Source organism: Bos indicus x Bos taurus, chromosome 20 (genome assembly GCF_003369695.1).
Source record: "Bos indicus x Bos taurus breed Angus x Brahman F1 hybrid chromosome 20, Bos_hybrid_MaternalHap_v2.0, whole genome shotgun sequence".
NCBI lineage: Eukaryota > Metazoa > Chordata > Mammalia > Artiodactyla > Bovidae > Bos > Bos indicus x Bos taurus.
The window spans coordinates 51,264,984-51,287,001 of NC_040095.1; the positions used below are offsets into that span (position 1 = coordinate 51,264,984).

The following is a 22,018-nucleotide window of genomic DNA, read 5'->3' on the forward strand; positions in this document are numbered from 1 at the left end:
GGCTGCTTGCTTCCTTCACTCAACCTCACTTACAGGGAGAAGTCCTCTTCCAGGTAGGCTGAAAATTTGGAGTCTAGTCACCCTCACTTAATGTTGTTTGTTTCATTCCTGGAGAGTCGAAATGAGAATGAAATGAAAAGACCATCCTGCCTCCATCCAGGACCTGTAGAAGTTAGAGAATTTCCCAGGGTAAAAGAGTCTGTACGTCTAGACAACTTTCAGTTCAGTTCAGTTCAGTTGCTCAGTCATGTCCGACTCTTTGCAACGCCATGAATCGCAGCACTCCAGGCCTCCCTGTCCATCATCAACTCCCGGAGTTCACTCAAACTCATGTCCATCAAGTCAGTGATGCCATCCACCATCTTATCCTCTGTCATCCCCTTCTTCTCCTGCCCCCAATCCCTCCCAGCATCAGAGGCTTTTCCAATGAGTCAGCTCTTCGCATCAGGTAGCCAAAGTATTGGAGTTTCAGCTTTAGCATCAGTCCTTCCAATGAACACCAGGACTGATCTCCTTTAGAATGGACTAGTTGGAGTCCATTGCAGTCCAAGGGACTCTCAAGAGTCTTCTCCAACAACACAGTTCAAAAGCATCAATTCTTTAGCTCTTCCCAAAATATTTGCTTCCCTTTATTTTCCAGCTTTAATAGACATAAGATTATAAAGTTACTAATTATAAAAATGTTTTACTACTTTTTTTGCGATATCAATATACTATAGATTGTTGTTGTTTAGTTTCTAAGTCGTGTCTGACTCTTGTGACCCCATGGGTGGTAACCTGCTAGATTCCTCTGTCCATGAGATTTCCCAGGCAAGAATACTGGAGTGGGTTGCCATTTCCTTTTCCAGGGGATCTTCCAGACCCAGGGGTCAAACTTGTGTCTCCTCAGTGACAGGTGGGTTCTTTACCACTGAGACACCACAAGGAAAAAAATATGTTAACATATATGTATATGTGTGTAGGGGCTTCCCTTGTGGATCAGCTGATAAAGAATCCACCCAAAATATGGGAGACCTGGGTTGAATCCCTTGGTCAGGAAGATTCCCTGGAGAAGGAAATGGCAACCCATTCCAGTATTCTTGCCTGGAAAATCCCATGGATGGAGGAGCCTGGCAGGCTACAGTCCATGGGTCTCAAAGAATTGGACAGGACTGAGTGACTTCACTTTCACTTTTCATATACATATAATAGCACATGGCTACATAGGAGTAAAATTTCTATATTTTATTAGAATTAAGTTAGCATAAATTTCAATCTACGTTAAACAGTATACAGTCAAGCCTGAAGCAGATAAAAAGAAAATAACTAAAAATATAGCCTGGAAAATCCCTTGGATGGAGGAGCCTGGTGGGCTGTAGTCCATAGGGTCGCTGGGAGTCAGACACGACTGAGCAACTTCACTTTCACTTTTCACTTTCATGCATTGGAGAAGGAAATGGCAATCCACTCCAGTGTTCTTGCCTGGAGAATCCCAGGGACAGGGGAGCCTGGTGGGCTGTCGTCTATGGGTCACCCAGAGTTGGACCTGACTGAAGTGACTTAGCAGCAGCAGAGTATAACATTATTATTTAATAAAATAATTAATATTCCATTGGAATAATATGCACTCAATGCAAAAGGAAGTAGCAGAGGAGAAATCCAGAAACACCACATCTTCACAATCTTCAATCTATAGAAGTGAAGTTTCCAGGTAATTGGAGCTTACCCCAAGTAATGAATTAAATGAAAAAAAAAATGAGTTAATAAGTTTAAAACATCTTAAAACTTACCACCTATCCCACAACTTGCATATATGAAAATGATTGAATTGTTCAGTTTAATTTGGGAAATTGTATTGTATGTGAAGTGCTAGTCGCTCTGTCATGTCTGACTCTTTGTAACTCCATGGACTGCAGCCCACCAGGCTCTTCTGTTCATGAAATTCTCCAGGCAACAATGCTGGAATGGGATGCCATTCCCTTCTCCAATAGTATGTGGATAAAGCTATTATTTAAAATAGGGCTTAGGAAAAAAGGAAGCATATGTTTGAAAAGTGAGACTTTATTGTAGTGCTCAGAGCAAAATATGTTTGTTAAGATCAGAACAGAACGATCACAGGAAACAATAATTAAAAAAATATTCCATCCATGAAAAGTGTATGGGAATTCCATCCATTATGTATGGATATTAGTAGTATAAATTCAGCACTGCAAGTTATATTCAGGCTTTCCAGTCATGCTTAGATTTAATGCTCTACCATATCTGCACCAAACATGAATATTTTGACATCAATATTTGATTACTCTTGGTGCTTATGGTTTTCTGAGGAAACCCATTATGACCTTGTGCAGCTCTGACATCAAAGTCTTCATTCTATTTATCCAATATAATAATTTCTATAGATTCCATTTTCCTGTCCTAGCTCCATCACACTGAAATGACAAGTAAATCTGATACCCACTTCACACGAGTATCCTAGTCAAAGTAAAGGACACCAGCATGTTTCGGGTCTTCTTTCCTTCAGCCTGCATGTGAATGTGTTCTAAATCATTTCAGTCGTGTTTCACTCTTCGCAACCCCAAGGATGATAACCCACCAGTCTCCTCTGTCTATGGGATTCTCCAGGCAAGAATACTGGAGAGGGTTGCCATGCCCACCTCTAGGGAGTCTTCCCGGGCCCAGGGATCGAACCCACATCTCTCATGTCTCCTGCATTAGCAGGAAGATTCTTTACCACTAGCACCACCTGGGAAGCCCAGCCTGCATAGCCCTAGTTATTTCAACCACTCACAACCCATTGAATTAAATCTCTTCCCAGCTCTAGTGACTCTCTTTGTCTGTTGGAAAGATTCTGGTTTACGGGAAATGCTTACAGTCTTGTCCCCTTCAAATACATTCACCCTCTGCCTTAAAAGTGATTAACAGTTATCCCATACCCTAATTATACCCTTTGAATTGTTCATTAACTATAAGATCATGTTTTATCTCCTTAATATAATTTACATTATCCTCCTTGACCTAAATAGCTTAACTTTTTTTCAGGTTATTATTCCTTTCAAATATTTTACTGAAATTCCTAACAGCTTATAGTTTCCCACAAAATCACTATGATTTTCCTACTGGTGTTCATGTTCCTAAAATACCTTTCCTCTTCCTTTGTCTGCCTCCTTCTTCTCATAAATAATTCCTTTATAGCCTTCTGAAAGTGAAAGGGGGCTTCCCTGGTGTCTCAGACAGTAAAGAATCTGCTTGCAATTCAGGAGACCTGGGTTCTATCCCTGGCTCAGGAAGATCCCTTAGAGAAGGAAAGGGCTACCCACTCCAGTATTCTTGCTTGCAGAATTCCAAGGACAGAGGAACCTGGTGGGCTTGGTTTTGCAGTCTATGGTTTTGCTGCTGCTACTGACGCTCCTGAAATATCTTTCCTCCTCTCCTTACTTTATGTGCCTCTCTCTGCTCATAAATAATTCCTTTATAGCCTTCTGCTGCTGCTGCCGCTAGTCACTTCAGTCGTGTCCGACTCTGTGTGACCTCATAGACGGCATCCACCAGGCTCCCCCGTCCCTGGGATTCTCCAGGCAAGAGTACTGGAGTGGGTTGCCATTTCCTTCTCCAATGCATGAAAGTGAAAAGTGAAAGTAAATTTACTCAGTCATGTCCGACCCTCAGCTACCCCATGGACTGCAGCCTTCCAGGCTCCTCCATCCATGGGATTCTCCAGGCAGGAGTACCGGAGTGGGGTGCCATTGTCTTCTCCTTAGAGCCTTCTAGTGCCAGTCAAACATCGTGTGCAGGAAGGTTTGCCTGAACCAATAGGTGTTGAACCAGGGATTTTCTTTGTACTCCTGTCTTGTCTTTTCTGTCCTTCTATCAAACATAATAATCCTCTTTATATACATTCTTCCAACTAGACTCATTATTAGTGAGCATTATACTTTATAATTTCCTTTGTGCTTCAACCCTACTACAATGTCTGCAGCATAGTGGGCACTCAGCAAATATTTAGTGAATTCTACCATTAAACACCAGCCACTGTTAGCCTACACCAGTAATTCTTCAGAAATGCTATGGTCACCAAGGAAGTTCAGTAATAATCTGCCTCAAATTAGGCATGTTACCAAGTTGAATAAAGGTGCTAAAAATGGGTACTGTGAGAAGATGCTTTTTTGTTCCAAAAAGGGCATCTTGCAATAGAAAGAATGAAGCTCATTATATGCTGTAGTCTCTGGCTTTTAAGTTCATTTATAATTTTTGAGATCATTTCTATGAGACAGGATGCTACGCTGAACTCATAAAGCATCAATGCATTTCAGAAATCAACAATGGAAATGTCAAAGGCAGATAAAAAGCTTGGTTCCTACTCTGATTCTATCAGTTACTAATGAATACTGACAAGTTATAAATCTCCACCTATAAAGACGAACTAGTTTTGACCTAGTTCTAAAATGTTATGCACACTGTCCTGATTTTAAATAACCTGTTTGTCAAGATTAAAACTTGCTATTTTGAAACACAAGCCTTAATTAACATTTCCTGATGACTGGGGATTTAGAGGGGCTGACTACAATGATGTCATCTGTCTTCAGCCACTGTTTGTAAGGACCTCACTTTGATTCTCTAATCACAAAAATGCTGATGAATGTTTAGAACGATACCTGGCACATGGAAAGAGTTCAAAATGTCTGTTAATATGATGTTTGAAAATATATCTTTAAAATAATTTTACATATATCACTCTATATGTTCACTGCTACATAAAGATTTATACAAATGCATATTTTTTAAAAAAATTCATATTCTTGGATTTCTTATTCCGACTGTTTCACATAAAGAAAGCAGATCATTTACTATCAAGGAGTTTGGCTAATAAAGAACGTAAAGAGACAGTACAGCCAAGGTCACTTTTTATAAGAAACTTGTTCTGATACTTAAGAGTAATAAAACAACCATGGTCATTTTTTGTGTGTTTGAGGAAAATATTTCTGTGCAATTATAGCACCTGCCAGTTTAAAAATTTCCCCTTAGTTTCCCTAACATGATTTTTTTTTCTGTCCTTGGAAACAAAGATGCTACCTCTGTACTGACCTAAGTTCTTTGTAGCTGTTTCCAGATGCCTACCCCACCCCCAGCTCTTCCCACAGCCACCATTAAGGAATCTTTTACTGCTTGAAAAAGTTTTAATATTCAGCAGGTTAAGGAAACCCATGGTCAGCTTTAGAATTTTAGTCTCTGCTGAGCTTTCAAGGTGTCAAGACCCTAAAATAATATGAACAGCAGGAGTACTAAATCTTTCATTATTCCCAGTTTCCCCTTGAGCATACTGACTTTGCAATAAAGAAGCTGTCACTTACACTCTTCTTTATTGCGAGGTGGGTAATAGCTACAGGGAGAAAAATAAGGAACTGTGTCAAGGTAGCCTGACTGCCATTATGATGAATGTGTAATCATTGCACATTTGCATCTCCTCTTTTTGTACACAGGTACCTCATAGATTGGAAGAGTGATGGGGACAGCTACTTTACAATAGATGCGACTGAAGGAACCATCGCCACTAATGAATTACTAGACAGAGAAAGCACCGCGCAGTATAATTTCTCCATAATTGCGAGTAAAGTTAGTAAGTATGGCATGGATGGAATCAATGTTATACTGCAGTTCTTTGAATTTCACACTCTTAAACGAGTCCCTGCTGAGCTGTTTTTCAGTTTTGGACTGACAGCTGAGTGGTCTCCTGGGGAAACTCAGAAACCTGCTCCTTTTCCTCATAGCCTAAGTCCAGAAAAATTGTGACAGCTGCCACTGCACTTTGTTTGCAGGACGGCAGGAATATCTAGCAGTGCTTTTCATGGTGTGAGCTCACTTCTTTCCACCTTATAACCTTAAAAATTGGCCATAGTTCCAATGTCTTTCCACATTGCACCCCTGTATATATTATGCAGAGTTTCATAGGCCAGGCAGGAGGGAATCATCATCACATAAAATCACCTGTTCCGAAATAACTTTTGAAGTTAAAGAGAGCATGATTTTATTTATTTATTTATTTTTACTGTGTCATGTAGCATATGGGATCTCCATTCTAGGGATTGAACCTGTGCCCCCTGGATACACAGAGTATTAACCACTGGCCCACCGAGTGAAGTCCTTAAGAGACCATTTATAAAGTCGCCCTTCTTCTTTCTCTCTTCTTTCATTAGCATATATGTTTTTATGAACACCATTGTGGAATATACAGGACTTTTAAGTATAATTCTTCAACGAGTCATTTGGAATCTATAGGATTGTTAGGCAATCCTTTTGTTGGCTTCTGCTTGGTCCAGAATCCTCTAGACTGAGAGTGATGGTAGGTCATGTGTGTTTGGCTGGACAATGGAGGATATTACCAAGGTAACAAGCTTCCTAAGGCAACAGATCAGGCTAGGAGTGAAGACATTGGCTATCAACATAGTTGTCTATAATGGAAGTGCATCATAACAGTTCTTCTGCATAAGGTCTATTGAAAGATTTGAGGAAATCCCAAGTATCTTGTATATTGCTTTCCTATTTCCTTTTGTGCATCTGGTAAAATGTTCTGGCAGCTAATGTCACCTTTCAGTGCAGGGAGGAGCTAACCAAACATGTCTATTGAGAGGTTTTTGATCAGTCTCAACTCAGTGGGTACAGATAGGAAAGTAACAGTCATACTCAGTCAGTCACATTCAGTTGTGTCCGACTGTTTGAAGCTTCATGGACTGTAGCCCACCAGGCTCTTCTGTCCACAGGATTTCCCAGGCAAGAATGCTGGAGTAGGCTGCTATTTTCTTTTCCAGGAGATCTTTCTGACCCAGGGATCAAACCTGGGTTGGCAGCCTGGTTCTTTACGACTGAAACACTGGGGAAGCCCATTTTATATATTCTAGTTATTCTAGTTGGTATGTTAATACCAAACTCCTAACTTATCCCTTCTCTGATTTTCCCCTTTGCTAACCATAAGTTTGTTTTCTAAGTCTGTGAGTTTATTTCTGTTTTGCAAATAAATTTGCTTTTATTATTTTCTTAGATTCCACATAAAAGTGATATCATATATTTATCTTTGGCTTTACTTCATTTAGCTTAATAATCTCTAGATCCATCCATGTTGCTGCAAATGTTATTATATCACATAAATCTCTCTCATATACCCCCGGTTGATGAGAGAGCACTCCCCTTTTTGCCACTACTTCTAGGATTAAAGCAGACTGGCTAAGTGGAATGCCCAAATACTAACTCTCTTCATGTAATTTTTGAGTTATTTGGTGTTGGCGTTCTGAGCATCCCATCTGCCCATGAACTTGTTATGAGCACCCAGTGGTAGACCCTACAGTTTCTTAATTTCAGGTCCAAGGCCCCTTGTGCCACAGATGGTTTTCTTGGGAGAGTTCACAGCATGGTTTCTCAATTCCAGCTTTCTATTGTGTCCACTGGATCCTGAGGAAACGCACACATCCCTGCCATGCTAAACAGGCACACTGAAGGCTGCTCCTCTACTGTATGCTTTCTCTGTTCTGCTATCTCCTTTCAAATCTGCCTTCCTTGCTCAGTTAGCCTCTCAGAGTAGATAATCCAGTCAGCTGCCTGAATAGACACACTATCCAGAGAACAGTATGGAATGTTAGCCTTGCCCATTCTCTTTAAATGCTTTTTTGATTTAAAGTTTCCTTTCCTGCTGTCAAATATCAAATTCCTTATGATTATACAGTGGAAGTGAGAAATAGATTTAAGGGCCTAGATCTGATAGATAGAATGCCTGATGAACTATGGACTGAGGTTCGTGACATTGTACAGGAGACAGGGATCAAGACCATGCCCAAGGAAAAGAAATGCAAAAAAGCAAAATGGCTGTCTGGGCAGGCCTTACAAATAGCTGTGAAAAGAAGAGAAGCGAAAAGCAAAGGAGGAAAGGAAAGATATAAGCATCTGAATGCACAGTTCTTTTTTTTTTTTTTTAATTTTTTATTCCTTTATTTCTCATGTGTTCCCCATCCTGAACCCTCCTCCCTCCTCCCTCCCCATACCATCCCTCTGGGTCGTCCCAGTGCACCAGCCCCAAGCATCCAGCATCGTGCATTGAACCTGGACTGGCATCTCGTTTCATACATGACATTTCACATGTTTCAATGCCATTCTCCCAAATCTTCCCACCCTCTCCCTCTCCCACAGAGTCCATAAGCCTGTTCTATAGATCAGTGTCTCTTTTGCTGTCTCGTATACAGGGTTATCGTTACCATCTTTCTAAATTCCATATATATGCGTTAGTATACTGTATTGGTGTTTTTCCTTCTGGCTTACTTCACTATGTATAATAGGCTCCAGTTTCACCCACCTCATTAGAACTGATTCAAATGTATTCTTTTTAATGGCTGAGTAATACTCCATTGTGTATATGTACCACAGCTTTCTTATCCATTCATCTGCTGATGGACATCTAGGTTGCTTCCATGTCCTGGCTATTATAAACAGTGCTGCAATGAACATTGGGGTACACGTGTCTCTTTCCCTTCTGGTTTCCTCAGTGTGTATGCCCAGCAGTGGGATTGCTGGATCATAAGGCAGTTCTAAAGAATAGCAAGAAGATATAAGAAAGCCTACCTTAGCGATCAATGCAAAGAAATAGAGGAAAACAACAGAATGGGAAAGACTAGGGATCTCTTCAAGAAAATCAGAGATACCAAAGGAACATTTCATGCAAAGATGGGCTCGATAAAGGACAGAAATGGTATGGACCTAACAGAAGCAGAAGATATTAAGAAGAGATGGCAAGAATACACAGAAGAACTGTACAAAAAAGATCTTCATGACCAAGATAATCACGATGGTGTGATCATTCACCCAGAGCCATACATCCTGGAATGTGAAGTCAAGTGGTCCTTAGAAAGCATCATTATGAACAAAACTAGAGGAGGTGATGGAATTCCAGTTGAACTATTCCAAATCCTGAAAGATGATGCTGTGAAAGTGCTGCACTCAATATGCCAGCAAATTTGGAAAGCTCAGCAGTGGCCACAGGACTGAGTTTTCATTCCAATCCCAAAGAAAGGCAATGCCAAAGAATGCTCAAACTACCGCACAATTGCACTCATCTCTGCTGCTGCTGCTATGTCACTTCAGTCACGTCCAACTCTGTGCGACCCCATAGACAGCAGCCCACCAGGCTCCGCCGTCCCTGGGATTCTCCAGGCAAGAGCACTGGAGTGGGTTGCCATTTCCTTCTCCAGTGCAAAGTGAAAAGTGAAAGTGAAGTCGCACTCATTTCATACGCTAGTAAAGTAATGCTCAAAATTCTCCAAGCCAGGCTTCAGCAATAAGTGAACTGTGAACTTCAGATGTTCAAGATGCTTTTAGAAAAGGCAGAGGAACCAGAGATCAAATTACCAACATCCGCTGGTTCATCAAAAAAGCAAGAGAGTTCCAGAAAAACACCTACTTCTGCTTTATTGACTATTCCAAAGCCTTTGATTGTGTGGATCACAATAAACTGTGGAAAATTCTTAAAGAGATGGGAATACCAGACCACCTGACCTGCCTCTTGAGAAACCTATATGCAGGTCAGGAAGCAACAGTTAGAACTGGACATGGAACAACAGACTGGTTCCAAATAGGAAAAGGAGTACATCAAGGCTGTATACTGTTACACTGCATATTTAGCAGAAGCACAAGCTGGAATCAAGTTTGCCGGGAGAAATATCAATAACCTCAGATATGCAGATGACACTAGCCTCATGGCAGAAAGTGAAGAGGAACTCAAAAGCCTCTTGATGAAAATGAAAGAGGAGAGTGAAAAAGTTGGCTTAAAGCTCAACATTCAGAAAACAAAGATCATGGCATCTGGTCCCATCACTTAATGGGAAATAGATGGGGAAACAGTGGAAACAGTGGCTGACTTTATTTTTTGGGGCTCCAAAATCATTGCAGATGGTGACTGCAGCATGAAATTAAAATATGCTTACTCCTTGGAAGGAAAGTTATGACCAACCTAGATAGCATATTGAAAAGCAGAGACATTACTTTGCCAACAAAGGTCCATCTAGGCAAGGCTATGGTTTTTCCAGTGGTCATGTATGGATGTGAGAGTTGGACTGTGAAGAAAGCAGAGTGCTGAAGATTTGATGCTTTTGAACTGTGGTGTTGGAGAAGACTCCTGAGAATCCCTTGGATTGCAAGGAGATCCAACCAGTCCATTCTAAAGGAGATCAGCCCTGGGTGTTCTTTGGAAGGAATGATGCTAAAGCTGAAACTCCAGTTCTTTGGCCATCTCATGCAAAGAGTTGACTCATTGGAAAAGACTCTGATGCTGGGAGGGAATGAGGGCAGGAGGAGAAGGGGATGATAGAGGATGAGATGGCTAGATGGCATCACTGACTCGATGGACATGAGTCTGAGTGAACTCTGGGAGTTGGTGATGGACAGGGAGGCCTGGCGTGCTCCCATTCATGCGGTCGCAAAGATTCGGACACGACTGAGCAACTGAACTGAAGTAACTGAACTTCCAGCCACATGGGCGCTTCCCTGGTGGCTCAGACAATAAAGCGTCTGCCCGCAATGCAGGAGATCTGGGTTTAGTCCCTGGGTCAGGAAGATCCCCTGGAGAAGGAAATGGCTACCCATTCCAGTACTCTTGCCTGGAAAATTCTATGGATGGAGGAGCCAGGTGGGCTACAGTCCATGGGGCCGCAAAAAGTCAGACAGGACTGAGCGACTTCACTTTCACTCTCCTGCTAGGTATCTTTCTTCCTTCCCATATCACCTCCTATTATTGTTACATATGTTATTCATCATCTTTTTCACACTTTCAATTATTTTAACTCTGAATTATTTCCTTTATCCATAATACTGATGGCAGTTTAACCATAAAATAGTTAGGAAATAAACTTTAGTTTTCTTAGATCTTTGACAAATAGAGTGAAAATGAGATATCTAAGTTATGGGGTAGAAGACCTCTATGAACTACATTATATTCACTCTGATGATTTGGATGTATTAGGTGATAACTGACCAGAAGTAGCCTATTCAAATAATTTCTATTATTTAAGACATAATGTCTATAATAAAATAGTTTTCATTAAAAATATTCTGTGTCACCTAACCTTTCTGTTAATACACATGGAAAATGTGTATTTTTTTTTAAAGGCAGATATTAGATCCAGTACCCTAAGTCAAGATGAAAGTCTGCCTCTAGTTCTTCACTCAACTGTACTGTAGCTCTAAAAGTTCTCCTTCTCCCCATGGGGTACGAAAGCCACCAAAAACCATCATTGTGGTGTGAGGGCACCTGTAGTAGCAGGTCAGAGCCTGGGCTTTGACCATTTGGAGAATATAAGAGGAGTATGCACTTTACAATGCAAGCATCATTGTTCCTAAATTTGTCATTTTTCAAACTTAGAAAACCAGATTTTTTAAAAAATTATTTTATGTTGGAGCATAGTTGATTAACAATATTGTGCTATTTTCAGGCCATATTTTGTTAATTATCAGTTTAATTAGAGCACACACTGACTCCACTCCAATCTCTACCTTCTATGTCAGGTTAGTTCAGCTCAGTCATGTCCAGCTCTTTGCAACCCCATGGACTGCAGCACTCCATGCTTTCCTGTCCATCGCCAAGTCCCAGAGCTTGCTCAAACTCATGCCCATTGAGTTTATGATGCCATGCAACCATATCATTCTCTGTTGTCACCTTCTCCTTCTACCTTCAATCTTTCACAGCATCAAGGTCTTTCTAAGGAGTAAGCTCTTTGCATCAGGTGACCAAAGTTTTGGAGTTTCAGGTTCAGCATCAGTTCTTCCAATGAATATTCAAGACCGATCTTCTTTAGGATTGACTGGTTTGATCTTGCAGTCCAGGGGAATCTTAAGAGTCTTCTCCAATATCACAGTTCAAAAGCATCAATTCTTTGGTGCCCAGCTTTCTTTATGATCCAACTCTCACATCCATACATGACTACTGGAAAAAACCATAGTCTTGACTAGATGGACCTTTGTTTGCAAAGTAACGTCTCTGCTTTTTAATGTGCTGTCTAGGTTGGTCACAGCTTTTCTTCCAAGGAGCAAGCATCTTTTAATTTTATGGCTGCAATCACATCCTATGTAGTTTTTACCTAAATGCAACTTAGGAAACCCCACAGTATGGAGTCTCATCAGTTATGTTGGCACTCACCGGGACACATGCCGAACTGGGACTTACACTCACAACCCATGCATATGCACACCTTATAAGAGGGCAGCTGGCTAATATTTCTAAATTATCTACTTCTATCCACTCCACTGTCTGTCTATTCAAAGACTACTATGAGGAATTTAGCATCTTCAAAGAAGTCTGGTGAGACAAAAGCTATGCACCTTACATCTCCATGGAAAAGAAAGAGGCTAAGCACATACCATGTGGTAATTAATGATTCTGCAATAAGAATAGGTTATTGTGAGTTTTATTTGCACTCACAGAGTTTAAAAGTCAACTTTATTTAAATTTTAATATGTAAGGTTGCTTTCTCTGCTCAAACTAGCCAGCCTGAGCAGGAAATTATTGTCATGGTGAATGACTATGAAATAAATAGCCCACATTTGCCCTGCCAAGTGGAAAAAAATTGTGTAAATGTACCTTATTGCAGATTGTACTAGCATATGCTTTGGCCTTGACCCTTCTATAAAAACTCTCAGATGAAATGAAATGGTACACTGATTGAACAACTTCCAATTAATTAAAAAGCAATCATTAATCAGTGTTACAACAGTTGGCGGTCCAAATAATTTTATTAGACCCCTAATAATTCTTTAATGCATTACTGCTTTGCTGTTTTTATGATACTAATCTTGCAAATTGAAAAAAAAAAGTGGAAGTCTCAAAATTCACTTCATTCAAATTATCAGAAACTTTCAACAGCAAATGTTTCTAATTTTTTGTGTTTTTTTTTGGGGGGGGAAGTATTGACTATCACATATATTACTATACAAAGATAATTATAAATAACTACATTAAAGCCTTAGAAAATTTACAAAATTATAAAATAAATGGATGATACCAGAGACGATTCTTCTTTTCTTGATTGTGTTAGTTATCCAGATGGTGATGCATTGTTCCCATTCATTGTGGAACAGATCGGAAATCAGTGGTAGACTTACTAAGTGCTATACTTTGGGAATATGTTGTATGTAAGTGCACCATTATAAGCTGGGATTAATCTGTAAGGTAATTAATTTTTAAGGTTATTTAGCATTAGAACTACTTTGCATTAATGTCTCTTACTTCAACATAATGCAAATAATGTCATCTTCAGTAGAGAAAAATCAACCTGAGATTATTATCTGTAATAGGCTCAACAAAATTTCATCTAATTTTTTATAAACTTCTATAGAACATTATTTACATTCAAAGCATTATTCATTGTGGGTTAAAACTAAGATTGAAGTCTGTTCCTAAGGAGAGTTTGGGAATAGTTAGAAGTTGATCCTCCAAATTAATTTAGTTAGAACTATGCAACTTACGCTGAATTCAATGGACTTGAATGTATTCCCAGACAGCCTTCAGGGGAAAGTTGCAAAAGATTTATACTGACCAAACAGGTCATTAAGAAATAAAAAATTTAAACAAAAGAAACTTTTTTGATAAAAAATTTTAAAGGGTTTCCTTCTGTCCGTGTGCCAAATAGACATGGAATAGTGTTCTCAGGCCAAATGAGAAAAAGTACCTAATTTCTCTATAAAAATTGTAAGAAATGTTTTAAGCTAGTAAACCAAAGTATTATAGTAACTTTATATATACTTACTCAATTTATTGCTATCCACATTGCAAGAGTGAAGAAACTGTAAGCTAAGATATATTCCATTTATCACACAGTGAATGACTAACCAAAACAAAACTGGAGCCAGGGCTTCCCTGGTGGCACTGATGGTAAAGAATCCACTTGCCAATGCAGGAAACATAATAAGATACAGGTTTGACTCCTGGACCAGGAAGATCCCCTGGAGGAGGAAATGGCAACCCACTCCAGTATTTTTGCCAGAAAAATTAAATGAACAGAGGAGCCTGGTGGTCTGCAGTCCATATGGTCGTAGAGTTGGACATGACTTAGCAACTGAAAAACAACGTAGTAATTATATGTACATTTCCATTGTACAAATAATTGAATTGAAATTAGTGTTATATCTCAGCATCTATCTATTATCTATCTATCCATCTATATTTAAGCTCATTAGATTACTTACCTATTAGAGTTCTATAGTTAATTTGCATTTTAAAAATAATATGTGAATGTGAAATTGTTAGTCCTTCAATCATGTCTGATTCTGCGATCCCATGGACTGTAATCCACCAGGCTCCTCTGTCCATGGCATTCTTCAGGTGAGAATACTAGAATGGGCAGTCATTCCCTTCTCTAGGGGATCTTCCCCATCCAGGGATTGAACCTGGGACACTCACATTGCAGGCAGATACTTCCCTGCCTGATCTACAAAGTCTCAAAATATGAGACTAGGGAAATATATATGCAATGGTGTGTGTGTGGCCATGTTGTAAGCGGGTAGATTTCGATCTCTATCCAATAAGTATTCATCACTAGATTACACTCAGAAAAACCCTACAGCAGTCCCTAACGATTTCATTGTGATAATTTCCCTATATTTAGAAAATCCTGTCTACCTATACTATGCCACCTCCTACCTGCTCACTGCCTTTAATGGCGGTGCCTTTTCCAGTGCCAAAGATATAAAGATCCTGGACAGAGCAAGGACCAATGAGGTAGATGATGACCTGGCTCAACAAGGTCACCAGTGAGCCAAAAGGAAAGCAACACTGAAGATATCAGTCACTGTCCAGGGTATTAACGAGCTGGCCAGCACATCTGCCTCCAGGGCGTGACTCTGAAGCTCCTGCTGATGCTTCAGCCCAGGCATCAGCAGAGACAAGAGAGAGGAAGAAGGAGGAGGTGGAGGAGTCAGATGACTCCATGATTTTGTCTTCTTCAAATAGAGTTCTACTCCCCTGCAAAAGTGATGCCATGCCATTTCTTATCAGTGCTATCACTTTTGCCTCAGCAAAGCAGGAAGCTAGGGTTTGATCCCTGGGTCGGGAAGATCCAAGGTAGAAGGGAATGCTACCTACTCCAGTATTCTTGCCTGGAGAATCCCATGGACAGAGGACCCTGTGTACATGGGGTCACAAAGAGTTGGACACGACTGAATGACTAACACATGCATACTAAATAGAAGCAAATCATTAGATCCAGACCACACTTAAGGACAGAAAATTACATGGAGGTAACTTATATGGGTGGGCCTCCCTGGTGGTGCTAGCAGCAAAGAACTCGCTTGCTAATCTAGGAGACCTAAAAGATGTGGGTTTGATCCCTGGGTTTTAGAGATTCTTTGGAGGAGGGCATGGCAGCCCATTCCAGTATTCTTGCCTGGAGAATCCCATGGACTGAGGAGTCTGACAGGCGACAGTCCATAGGGTCACACAGAGTCGGACATGACTGAAGTCACTTAGCACACACACAACTTATGTGGGTACCAAGAACTGGGGATCCTTGGGACCCATTTTAGAAGGTTGCCTACCATACGTGTTTTATCAGCAACTAAACAAGTCTTGTGGCTCAGTTGGTAAAGAATCCACCTGCAATGCGGGAGACCTGAATTTGATCCCTTGGTTGGGAAGATCCCCTGGAGAAGGACATGGCAACCCACTGCAGTATTCTGTCTTGGAGAATCCCCATGGACAGAGGAGCCTGGCGGGCTACGGTCCATGGGGTTGCAGAGTCAGACATGACTGAGTGACTAAGCACACACACACAAAGACAAGTGTCTCTAAAAGTGAAGAGAGTTTAGAGGCTGTATTAATCACTGCTGCTAAGTCACTTCAATTGTGTCCGACTCTTTGCCACACCTATGGACTTTAGTCTACCAGGTTCCTCTGTCCATGTGATTATCCAGGCAAGAATACTGGAGTGGGTTGCCATTTCCTCCTCCAGGGGATCTTCCTGACCCAGGGATTGAGCTCACATCTCTAAGTTTTCTGCGTTGGCAGATGGGTTCTTTACCATTAGTGCCACTTGGGAACCCCATTACTTAATCACTAGGCCTGAAAATTTTGTGAGAAAGACAATGATCTGGTTGAATTCATTAAGAATACAAGCAAAATACAAAGTGCTGTAAGAAAAAATAATTATTTAATTATTTGTATTATTAAAAATAATGTTTTATTTTTTTAAAATAAAAAACTTAAAAGCATAAGCATAGTATGTCACATCATAGGAATTATCATTTGAGCTAAGTCTTTAAAAGATGGAGAAGATATGAAAAAGGTGGAGAGGAGGGAGTTCTAGGTGGAGAAAACATCTTTAGCAAAGACAGAATGGTATCAAATCTCATGTTTGGATAAAAAATTACAAGTAGGGTAGTACAGTGGGTGTCCAGAGTGTGGACAGGAGGGTAAAGAAAATACATTCAGAAAGGAAGCCTGAGCTCTCCTCTCTGAAAGACTTTATCATATAGAGTATTCTATTGTCAGCTGCAGTCACCATGCTGTGCATTCCATCCCTAGGACTGATTTATTTATAACTGGAAGTCTGTATGTTTTGATCACATTCATCATTATGCACACCTGTGCTTTTCCTTTAAGCAACCATTTCAAAATCAATACAAATATCAGATCATTGTGTTGTACAACTAAATTAATATAATGTTATATGCCATTTATGGGCTTCCCAGGTGGCTCAAAGAATCTTCCTGCCAAGCTGGAGATGTGGGTTTAATCGCTGGGTCAGGAAGATCCCCCAGAGAAGGAAAGGGCAATCCTTTCCAGTATTCTTGCTGGAGAATTCCATGGATAAAGGAGCCTGGCAGGCTACAGTCCATTGGGTCACAGAGACATGACTTAGTAACTAAACTACCACCACCATATGTCAATTATTAATATCTCCATTTTTTAGAAAAAGAAAGAAAAGAAAGTCAGAGGCCTTGTCAAACAGAGCCTTAAATGCACATAGAGAAACTGAGAAGTTTTTAGGTGTGTTTTGAGTCCATACTATTTTCTGTTGTTTCCATCAAAACTATGTTTCTAGCTCAGCATATATCCAGAGAGGCATATTTCACTTCTCCAAATTCCCCAAGTTCCCCGCATTTTCTATAAATCAGCACTGTATGGGTTATAGTGTATCAACTGAGGTTTATGTCACAAGAATCAAGCAACAGGGGTGACTGGATTCTCTGCAGTGTTTGAGCAGGAGACATTTCTTTCTAATTTGGTTAGTCTTTTGTTGTGAGTGTTGACGTCATGTGTACGTTTATTGAGAGTAAATGTGCAGGTTGGCCCTTTCATTTCTACAACTGTTCTTCAACTTCTCAACTCTCACCTGCATCAGAGTCAACTGTTAGAGTGTTCCTGGACCCCGTTCAAGACATACTGAATCAGAATTTCTGGGATTATTGCCAAGAAATCTCCACCTTAAAAATAATACCCAGGTCACTGGATGGATACTGATGTTGAAACCAAATGCCAAATTCTCTAGTGTTTTAAATATTAACATGGATTTGGGAAATAAAGCAGCTTAATGTTGCTATGAAGACATGTACTGCTATGAAGACATGTACTTACTCAGAGAGCCTAGTTGACGTTTGAAGGCTGAATAAAACCATTGGTTTCAGTTCTGGCTTGAAGCTATAGCTTTTTTCCTCTAATTGCCTTTCTTTTACTCTCCATGAGAGCCTTACTTTACATTTATGAGTCTAGGTAGTTTATCTACCATTTAACATTTTCCTTTTTCCCTAAGCAGCATATGAAACTATCAATATTTTGTATTCTCAAAGAAAGGTAACTTTGATTTATACCAGTATTGACAACATTTCTGTAGTATGTGTAATACAGACAAATAATACATAATTTAATAAATTACTTATAAATATTCAACCATTTCATAAAGCCTCCAATGTGTTGTATACACGATGATAATAATTATTAATGCCAATATACTCATGCATTTAGTTTAGAAATAATACCAATTTTCTCACAATTGTATGATGTGTAAATAATATAGAATCCAAATTTGTTGTGATAATTTATATTTTATTGTAAGTTTTCAACTGCTTATGAGTACCCTACTGTAATCAAGCTAACTTAGGAGTAGTTTAAACCAGTAAAACTGCTCTATCAGAATCACATACACAACTGTGTCAGGCTTTTGTTTCCTTAATTAGCATCTGATTTTTCTCTGGAAATTAAAACTACATAATAAGCTTGTCACCTAAAGGTCAAAATTTGAATAAAATGATATTTGAGATATGTACAGAAAAGTTTTAACTTCACCTATCAAAATTGGAATTCAAAAATAGTATTTTTACATTGAAAATATTTTTGCATTGTCAATGTTACTTTATTGGCATTATGAACTATATTGTATTTCACCTATTTGCATAGGGATCCTCTCAGATGTGAACTTCTTAGTAGCCAGGACTTTATCTTATACATCTTTGATATATATGGCTTACCATACCCTCTAGAACATTTGAATATATACACAATTAATGAATAATTTGTGAGTAGCTTGAGATGTGAGTTCAATCCCTGGGTCAGGAAGATCCCCTGGAGGAGGAAATGGCAACCCACTCCAGTGTTCTTGCCTTGGAAAATCCCATGGACAGAGGAGCCTGGAGGGCTACAGTCCATGGGGTCACAAAGAGTCAGACATAGTGACTAACCAATACCCCAACAAAACAAGCTTTGTTGGCATCCCGTCCTGCTGATCTGGGCCTTGGATTTCCTGATGAGTTGCTCCTTCTCAGCCTCTGTGTTCACATAGAATATGTGGGGTGTGATGTAGCTGGAATGTATCAGATGCTGGGAACAGGCATAATGAAATTCAGAGGGAAGACCTGACAGGTTGCCTGCTATAGACACCCGCACCCCAAGAAGTAGGCGAGTGTATAGATGGACAGGAAGTCGATGATCTGCGTGGCCTCTGGCTTGACCACACCTTGTCCATACTGATGTCACATATGATGCCTCTACTGTCCTGCTTGCTCTCAAAGTCTGGGTTTTGAAGTGACGCCAGACGCTGACTTGACCTGAGAGTCCTGAGAGTAGCTGTGATCTCCCGCAGCAGATGATGGGGAAAGAGACCTTCAGAAACTCTCACCAACTTCCTTAGCCTTGCTGGCCAATCGCCCAGGCCAGGCTCCATATCCCAGCAGGGGCTCGCCCAGCCTGACTAAAGTTGGTGGGCTTAGAGCCCCTGTGAGTCAGGACAGAGTGACATATGGCTCTGAAGGATGGTGAATCCACTCCAGGAGGCCTGGTGAGTGTGGAAACTGATAACTGCATCCAACTCCATGGAAGCAGAAGCCTTGCTTGATGTGTCTGCTGACCTGGGACCAAGTGGGAGCTCCCCCCACCCAAAAACAACACTCTGGAGGAAAGCTCCTACAAGACTTCTGGAAATGAATACTGTTTCCAACACCATGGCCACTGTGCCCTGCAGTGGCCTAGTAACCCTAGGCCTAGTAACCCTAGTTGAAAAGCTTATTTCCTTTTAATATGCCTTTTGATATTTCTTATCATTGGAATTGGTCACCTATGGCTGCATAATAGATCATGATAGAACATTTTGGGGTCAGGAATTCTAAAACGTGAAAGTCTCCTAGAAGTGTCCGCCTGTTTGCCACCCCATGAACTGTGGCCTGTCAGGCTTCTCTGTCCATGGAATTCTTCAGGCATTAATATTGGAATGGGTTGCCATTTCCTTCTCCAGGGGGTCTTCCTAACTCAGGGATCAAACGCAGGTCTCCTGATTTGCAGGCAGATAAAGTCTTTACCCATCTGAGCTACCAGGGAAGCCCTTAATGAATTCTAAAAGGGTATGTCTTAATATATGCCCCCAGGAAGTTTAGAAGACTTGACAGCTGAGAGCTGGAATCTCTGGGAAGCTCTTATGTGTCAGAAGCCCAAAGTCTCTGAAACTTTTTGCTTTCTGCAGCTAAATGGGCTCCAAGTAAGAGGGGAATCCCTGGTGGTCCAGATGGTAATGAATCTGCCTGCAATGCAGGAAACCTGGGTTCTATCCCTGCATCAGGAAGGTTCCCACCCCATGGAGAAGAGCATGGCAACCCACTCCAGGATTCTTGCCTGGAAAATCCTATGGACAGAGGACCCTGGCAGACTACAGATCATAGGGTCACAAAGAGTTAGACATGACTGAGTGATTCACAATTTCAAGGAGTGGTATTGATCTTCCCCGGATGCTCAGTGGTAAAGAAACTGCCACCAATGCAGGAGATGCCCGTTCAATCCCTGGGTCAGAAAGATCCCCTGGAGAAGGAAATAACAACCCACTCCAGGACTCTTGCCTGGAAAATTCCATGAACAGAGGAGCCTGAAGGGCTATAGTCCATCATGTTGCAAAAGAGTTGGACACAACTTAGAGACTAAAACAAAAACAGTAAGTGCTGTTAGTCTTATCAATAAAGCATAAATGTTGGAGGTTCATTCATGTTGTTTAAGCACATATCACTGTTTTGTTTCCTGTTTTTATTATATAATTTTATAGTATGGATAGGCTACTGTTAATCTATTCATCAAAAGATAGACATTTGAATTGTTCCCAATTTGGGGCCATATGCATAATACCTCCATGAACATATGCATACAGGTTTTCTGTGGATGTTCCTTTCATTCTCTTAGGTAGACATCTAGTAGTGGAATTGTTGGCTTATAAATTCACATTCAGTGTTTAATTCTTGAGCTTCCTTTGTGGCTCAGATGGTAAAGAATCCACCTGCAATGCGGGAGACCTGGGTTCGATGCCTGGGTTGGGAAGATCCCCTGGTGAAGGGAAAGGCTACCCACTCTAGTATTCTGGCCTGGAGAATTCCATGGACTGTATAGACCATGGGGGTCACAAAGAGTCACAACTGAGAGAATCTTACTTCACATGTCAGTGTTTAAAGAAAGTTCCAACCTATTTTCTAAAGTGACTTTACAGCTTTATATTTCTACCAGCAGTCCTTTCTATCAGGAATCCCTTTTATTTCTCTGAGAAATGATTTGTCAATTTCTGTTTATAATTCCTACCTTTATTTTGATAAATTTATTCCTAAATATTTTACTATCTTTGACTCTATTGTGACTTGAATTTTTTGTCAGTTCTTTTTTTTCTGTTTTTTTTTCTAGTATATTAGATATACAATAGCCATTTTTAATTTTGTTCTTGATGTACTCCCCTGATTATACCTATAACTTTCTTTGTGGATATTTTAGGGTTTCCAACCTACAGGGTCTTGACATTTTTTGATAAATTTTTTTTATTTTCAATCTGAATACTTTTAAATTAAAAAAATTTTTTTGTATGTTCTTTATTTTTTATTTATTTATTTCTTTTTTAATTTACAATATTGTATTGGTTTTGCCATACATCAACATGCATCCGCCACGGGTGTATATGTGTTCCCCATCCTGAACCCTAATTTTATTTTTACTTGGTTGCACTAAATAAATCCTCAAGTGCAATGGTTAATATGTGGTAAGAACATACACTCTTGCCATAAGCTCAATATTAGAAAGAAAATATGTGGTCTCTCACCATTGAATATAATGCTGGCTATGGGCTTCTTTAAATGTTGCCTTCTATTCATTATTCATTGAGGGCCTTTTTCTTTTCTTTTAATCATGAATGGATGAGATTTTGTCAAATGCTAATGCTGAGTCTATCAAAATGCTTATGCAATGCTTTCTTCTATTAATATGATATATCACATTGATTATAATACTGCTGCTAAGTCACTTCAGTCGTGTCCGACTCTGTGCGACCCCATAGAAGGAAGCCCACCAGGCTTCCCCATCCCTGGGATTCTCCAGGCAAGAACACTGGAGTGGGTTGCCATTTACTTCTCCAATGCATGAAAGTGAAAAGTGAAAAGTGAAAGTGAAGTCGCTCAGGCATGACCGACTCTTAGTGACCCCACGGACTACAGCCTACCAGGCTCCTCCACCCATGGGATTTTATAGGCAAGAGTACTGGAGTGGGGTGCCATTGCCTTCTCTGTG

General features: G+C 40.2%; 1 protein-coding gene across 4 annotated transcripts in view; it reads left to right on the forward strand.

The window, feature by feature from the left end:
- The window catches only part of CDH12 (cadherin 12), a 1,186,459-nt gene that overhangs the window by 1,144,238 nt on the left and 20,203 nt on the right, over positions 1–22,018 (forward strand). For all 4 annotated transcript variants that reach the window (XM_027520215.1, XM_027520212.1, XM_027520211.1 and 1 more), the window contains one exon: positions 5,460–5,596. In XM_027520215.1, coding sequence (XP_027376016.1) covers positions 5,460–5,596 — 137 coding nt within the window. The remainder of the gene's footprint in view (positions 1–5,459; positions 5,597–22,018) is intronic.